General features: G+C 41.9%; 1 protein-coding gene across 1 annotated transcript; it reads right to left on the bottom strand.

Annotated features, from left to right (window-relative positions):
- Positions 1-283: 283 nt before the first annotated feature.
- Positions 284-3,049, bottom strand: LOC139729875 (uncharacterized). Its single transcript, XM_071640799.1, has one exon. The coding sequence runs from the start codon at positions 3,047-3,049 to the stop codon at positions 314-316; it is 2,736 nt and encodes a 911-aa protein (XP_071496900.1). The 3' UTR covers positions 284-313.
- Positions 3,050-7,283: the final 4,234 nt, after the last annotated feature.

Here is a 7,283-nt window from a genome sequence, read left to right as displayed (position 1 = left end):
TCATTCATCCACTCCAAATTCAAGCCGAAGAAAATGGAGTAATGTAAAATAATTTCAACGATAGTGTTGGAATCAGAATCTGAGAGTACTGTTACGCTTACAATTTAATAATGACAAGTATTCACTGATTTGTAAAGCGTCAGAAACGTTTAGAATATCCACAAAACCAGCGTAATTTTGTCCAAAGTCAATGAACGCTTCACTGATGTATATTATGTGTTTGACATGGTTGCTTTCATATATCGGTTATCAGGAAAATGGTAAAACGTTTCTCTTAACCGCTAGATATAAAGCCATTGTCTGAATGAGGAGGCTATGTCGGGATTCTGTTGTCACAAACTAAATTGCATTTCAAATTCTTCCAGAGTTCTTCCCAGAAGTATCTACGGCCTCTTTCGTCGTCCGTCCATTTCAAATGGGGCTTATTTTTGCTGAGGAAAGCCTTAATCAAAAAGGGAAGATCTTCGTTGGCGAATTCCTCTAGAAATACTATGATCACTTTCTCCACCTTAACATTATTCACGTGTTCGAGAGCCAGCCTAAACTTTGACGTGAACCAATCGTCGCGAATCGCTGCGTTGCTGAGAAGAAGTATCGTCTTGTAGCTATTGACGATCGCATGATCGATAGCGCTGAGATAATACATACCGGGAATTAAGTCATCGTCGCCAAATATGATGTCGATGTGCTCGTGGTAGTCGGGAAGGTTTTCACGGAGGGCGGGTTTGAGCATGGCGTTCACCCACTCCCTGTCGTCGTCTGTGAACATGATATTGAGGTGATATTCGTAATCGGCTGCATCCCGCTCATCTTCCAGCGCAGCGAATCCGAAAACGTGGAGTCTCAGCAGAAATAGATGATATCGGATCCAGTATCGATTGTAGTAAGTCAGAGCCATTGCGATTGCGAGGAGGACGGCGCAGGCCGGCAAGCTAGCGTAGAGAGCGATGTTTGGGCCACAGTAGTTTGATGGCGAGAAAAGGGCAACAGACCTGCCAATCAGTTCCGGGAATGAAGTGGAAGAACAGAGGGTGTTGACCACACCCAAAAGCGTGACGTTCGTTTCTTTCAGCCAATCATGAAACGGCATAAATGCGCAGGTACATGACAGGGGGTTTCCCTCCAGGTTGAAAGTGTCCAACTCCGATAAGTTGTCTAAGGAATCACTATCGATCGACGTGATGGCATTAAAAGGCACGTTAATGTTTTCGAGCGGTGTCGCCTGCCGAAAAATTGGACTGCTGAAAATTGTGAGAGCGTTCCCCGCGGCGGAAATAGACCGAAGACTTTCTAATGCAGAGAAAATGGTGGGATGTAATTCAGAAATTCTGTTTTTATCAAAGGATAGGATTGAAAGATTCGATAGGTCAGAAAATAAATTCGCATCCAGCCTTTTGATACCACAGTTGTTAAAAGATAACATTGAAAGACTTGTCAGATTTTCAAACGTCCTTGCAGGTATGTCACCGAGCTTTGGATTGTCATCAAGCCAAATTTCTTTCAAATCCGTCTTTCTAGAAAATAATGATACTTCAAAATAGTGGTTCCACATGTCCATTGCTCTCAGGTCGTTTCCCGCCAAGTTGATCTTTTGAAGTCGATCAATTCCTTTCAAAAACTCCCGCGGGCTCGCTTGAACTAATTTGGCATGGCTGAAGTTCAAAGAGAGTAAATTGGGTACCGACTGGAAAGTCGACCATAAGACGTTGGTGATATCCGTGTATGACAGGTCCAAGGATGTCAGGCCGACCAAACCATCAAAAGCTTGAGCCTCCATGTAATTAATGGGATTCGACCGAAGGACCAGGGTCTCTAGTCCTTCTAAACCCAAGAACGCATTTCCCGGTAGCCTGTACAAACGGTTTCCCGCCAAATTCAACACGAGCAGACGTGACATGTTCCATCCCGTTTTTGCGCGTAGCGAGTCAAGACGCGCAATGACATTGTTCTCCAGATTCATTTCTAGCAATCCTTCCATTTGGCTGAAATTGGCTGGATCGATCTGCTCCAAAAGGTTGTCTGCAAGGGATATATTACGAAGCATCGTCAGTCGATTAATCGTATCCGATGGAATGTGACTCATGTCATTCATTGATATATCCAAGAAATCAAGTGTTTTGTTCGCGAGAAATACATAAAGTACACTAGGCACTGCGTTCATTCCTGTGTCTCTCAGATGGAGAGCACGCAGGTGCGTGTTGAACTTGGCTCCGTAGAATATGCTAGCAATACCAAGTTGATCATCAGAGAAGGGATTGCTGTTGAGCGTCAATGTGTGAAATCGGAGCGAGGCGACGACTCTGTAATCAATGTACTTTATTTCATTTCCAGTGAGAATGAGGTGGTGCACCGTGCTGTTCTCCAGAAATCGAAAAGTTCGTCTCTGGATAAGCCAGATGCCGTTTCTACTAAGGCTAATGGCAGTGGCGTTTGACAGTGTCGGAAAGCGCTCACAGTATGGGTATTTGATGTGATTAAAATGCAGGAGAAGTCTCTTCAGCCCGGTCAGAGGGAGAAGAGATTCGCAGGGTATCTCATCGAAATAGTTGATGCCCAAATTCAGCTCCATCAGTTCCGTAATGCCGATGAAAAGATCCGCGGGAAGTGAAGAAAGACTATTACCCGACAGATCGAGAATTTCAAGACCATGAAGACCTTCCAACGCGGAGCTCTCGATGGAGCTCAACATATTTGTGTCCACGTAAAGCTCTCGTAATTTGGGGAGCCCGGAGAATGTATCGTTTTCTAGGCGCACAATGAGGTTGTAGCTGAGATATAAAATCTCCGTCTCAGAGGGTATGTCACGTGGGACAGAGGTCAGATTACATTTCGAGCAGTCGACGAGCATTTGGTAGAAGTCAATTTCGCACGAGCGTACGGATGATTCGTTCTTTGACGAGCTCGTTGGCGGCAGCTGAAAGTAGCTGGGATCGTTCTTGGGGTTACTGAATCCACTTTGATTCAGAGATGCCTCCATCGTGAGAGCAATGTTTGCAAATAACATGATACCGCCAAGTGCTTGGAGGAAGATTGACTTTTTCTCCGCCATAATGTCTTCGCTTGGTATTTTGTGAGAATCCAGGTAGAATCGACAATGAGGCGCAGATCTAAGCACATAAGAGCGCCTGCGGCTTGGCTGGTATAATCTGTGCGTCCGTGCTCTCTGAACTGTCACTTTTCTTCCGCCGCGGAAACCGAACTAGCGTTCACTTTACAGTCAATGCCAGTGCGTCGGAGAAGCAGGTTTCCGGTGAATACATGTACCACGAAGTCTGAGCCGAGCCGAGCCGAGCCGCCGCAGTGTTAAAGGTCAGAATACGTCACTCCACCACAGGAAAAGAGGAAGTCACCTCCTGCTGAGAGAAACCCAAGAAGGCACAGCAGACACTTGAGTAAGATGTGGAGGTGGTATACGGGGGCGCTTCTTGTATGCCGTGTAAACACTTCAACACTTTTTTTGAGACGATCATACAAGGGGATTTCTTTATGTACTGTTATCTTGTCATGCCGTATACCAGGGCCATATATTCAAGATGTCTCGTGACAATGGAAGACTATGAAATACTGAAGCGTCACTGAACTAAACAGAGTGAAGTCATATGCTACTCTAAGAAGTGCTACCGCCCTCAGTAAATTCTTAAATCCCATATCTCACGGCCTGAAATGCTGCATCCGAGAGATAGAGAAAACAACAAACACATCAAAATGCCACATTGCGGGTTAATTTCTTTTTACAAGAAGAAAATATAACAACATTAATTCTAACATGACAAATACGAATAATTAGTACTCGTTAGTATCACATGACTTTTCCGGGCATACACATACATCGTTTTGCGACGTATCTGCAAAACCGTGATTACTTTAGGGGCCGGGAAAAGATCAGCATTTTTTTTTCTAAAGAACTTCCTCGCAAATTGTCCAAAGTGGCATGTAAAACAGAAACCGAGTACACCAGTACCATGAACTGATCAGATTATTATCCGAGTCTGAGAGGTTATCGATCAAAAATTAACTTGTCTGAAGAGTAAAAGGCGTGCGTATCATACGTGTCATACAAACCTAGTAAATAGAAAATAACAAAATTAATTCGAAGGCAAATTGAAAGAGTCTGATGCATGATGGCGTAACTTGTAACGTTTCCAGTTTATTGGAGTACGGTCTCGTCAATCACACGGGGCAGTAGGCCTAATAATTCAAGTCAAGGACTATAGGTGATTATGAGCACCTCCCGTCTAACCACAATAATATTACGAGGTAATTAGCAGATTTTATCTGCGCTCGAAGGGCAGTAGGTAGCGGGAAAATTCGCCCGCTGCCACTCACGCACGATCATTACATTGTAGTATAATGGTTTCCGAGTGTAAAATTTATTTGTTTCAGCTAGTTAACCGCAAACTAATCAGTAATAATGGCACGTGTTTGAGTGTTTGTTCGTTTGTTTGTTTGTTTAGGGTTTTTTTTTTGTTGGGGGGGGGGGACTAACTTTGAAAATTAAAAACTTTCACACAGACTGTCGGATTTTCATCAAATTGCACTGGCGTGTTCTTCTATTGCTCATCCATTCATAGAATCAACATAATTACATATGTATACTTGGGGTATATTTCCCTTCATGTCGAGAAGAGGCGGCATTGGTACATGGAAATCGGGAGATGGGTGTATTGCAAACAGAAAAACAAAGAAAGAAATACTCAGAGACGGACAGACAAAGAAACGCTTAGAGACAGATGGACGGACAAATAGATCAAACACTTCTTGTAAGATTAAATTTGCATTTGCTCGACAACTGCCTTTCATCAGCATAAAATAAGTATCGATTATTCAGTGTTTAGAGTGACGGCGATCATATAAAATCATGGGCATACTTACTCGAGTTTACAGTATGCCTATGGTCTTCTTATCACTGCTTTTACAGTGGACTCCCGTTATGACGAAGTCCTCGGGACCGGCAGTTTTCTTTCATTATTTATATCGGAATTTCGTTATAACCGAACTATTTAACAATAAAAATACATCCTGAATTTTTACTTCGTTGTAACTGTAATTTCGTTATGACCGTGTTCGTTATAACGGGAGTGCACTCTACTCTTAACACTGAATATGTGCTTATTTACTCTCATAAAGAACAATTGTCAAGCTAGCAGTTGCAATAAAAACAGCTCAATGCAAGAATCACTAATTTGAGATTACACTTAGTCTATACATTGTATACATGTATGAGCCAAGTGTGAGTATGCAAAACAATGCAAAACTTGGTGAGCTAGGAAAAAGGAGAATATGCAAAGAGCAGGACTGCTTCCAATCAAAATTTGCATATCATTGCATCCATCATGCACAAGATTCATGCACAAGGATGATGTCACTTAACATATTGGCTTTTGTGTACCTGTTTTATGACCACTCATTTTTTTTTTTTTTCACCTTTACATGGTCACTTTCATTACTGCTTATTTAGGTCATTACATAGTCATACCAACAGACATAAACACACACAGGACACAAGAACATATTTAATACACTTAACAGATTGTTAATTAAAAAAAAAAATCTGAACTTTTTGTGAGAGGCAAACCCAAGTTATATTTCCCAATGAGGCCATCAGCCCAGTCAAGCTATGCTTATGCTGACGGTCTCCTGCTTCCCTATTTAATCAAATGTACTGCCTTATTTGTAATATATGTAACAATCAATGTTTTACAAAGATTTTTGTTATGCATTTAGTATCAACTGCACTTTTGTTTTGTATTGCTTCTTTGGTCATTTGGTTATGTTTGGTTTGAATTTTCACATTGATGTTATTCATCTTTTATTTGATTTGATTTGAGAAGCAAAATAAAATATGAACGAACAACATGTGTCCATCTGCATCCAAATTGACGCACATGAACCTATGCATACACATATCCAAGCTAAAACAGACGCCCTGTATGCGTTGCTATTAGATCATATGACATACGATGTACACTATGTAATTTTAAATGTTCATTCATTCCTACCAGCTTTCATCACCTGAAATGTTTATGGCCTTTGTAGGGTGTTACGCTGTTTGATATCAGTGAGACACATGTACAAAACCCCCTTCCTTGAGCCGTTCAAAACGGGAACCTGGTGGCCTGTGCATTTAGTCTATGGGGATTTCAAATTCAGTAAAGAACGGGCTAGGTGGGCATCTCACTGGCTTGGAGATTGATAGCTAGCGACTTGATGGTGACTCTTGGGAAGTCTCGCTAGTCATGGAGCTGTCGCAAAGACGTCCCCGCGATGTCTCCTGGAGAGTAGCCTGGTTTTGGGGAGTCGCGAGAGAATCAAACATGTTGGATTTTTTCAGAGACCCTTAATCGAGGCCAGGTTGCAGAGATAAATTTTGTCTCCGAGTTCTCCGAGACGTCTCCATGACTGAGAAACTGTTTCGTCGACGCCGTGGAAATATCTCCCAAACTTCAACACAAATAAATTGTCATCTTGTTTCGAGATGTCGCAGATCCCTCCCCGGAGTCGCCTCCTTGGTGAGAGGGCAAGCCATTTCTCGGTCTTTTTAGAGTCACACGAGTCATGGCGACTGATCAGTCCTGTCAGTTGCGGTGAAGTCTCCTCCAGTGAGATAGATATCTATCAAGATTCTGAAATCTCAAAGACTTTAAAAGCACCCAATATGCTTGGCTAAGTAGGTAACGTCCTGTATAAGCTGGTATTTTCGTGAAGGTTTAATTTTTGCGAATTTTGTGAATTACAGTTGGATCACGAATTCATTAACAAGTGAAAATGTCGCTGTGGGCTGTGGTAATAGCACATTTATGATAGTGTTGGTGTCAACTTACAAAAACAAGATCTCGCAAAAATGTCTGTGATCTCCTCATTCGCGAAAATATCGGTAGGTGAAAGGGTAAAGTGTCCTGTGTAATCTTTCGCTCACACTCATTTACCATACACAGACCTGTACACTACTTATCACAATAATAGCAGGACTGAGAACATTCCCGCTTTCCAGGAAGTATTAAACACACGCAGAAAGATCAAGACCTGCTTGGGAATTCACATTTATTCAATATATTACGCATCACAAATTCATGTGTGTTTGACAATATCCACACAAAACTTATGTTTTCAGATTCACAATCCTTCCAAGAAAAAATTCACAATATATATTTCTTTCCTGCTACAGACATATCTTTTGTGACACTTTAATCCCACTGTAGGCCAATGGTGCTGGACTTCGTACATTTAAATAAAACACATACTTTGGTAATCAGAGGTTTTTGCTTCTAATTGAAGGCATATCA

This window comes from Diadema antillarum, unplaced genomic scaffold (genome assembly GCF_040938485.1).
Source record: "Diadema antillarum isolate AM-2024a unplaced genomic scaffold, OU_Dant_1.0 seq00000266_RagTag, whole genome shotgun sequence".
Lineage (NCBI taxonomy): Eukaryota > Metazoa > Echinodermata > Echinoidea > Diadematoida > Diadematidae > Diadema > Diadema antillarum.
The sequence above is the reverse complement of the archived record's forward strand: the minus strand, read 5'-3'. Positions and strand labels throughout refer to the sequence as shown.

Excerpts from the sequence above, each read along its gene's own strand:
- LOC139729875 (XM_071640799.1), bottom strand. The coding sequence starts at position 3,049 with ATGGCGGAGAAAAAGTCAATCTTCCTCCAAGCACTTGGCGGTATCATG.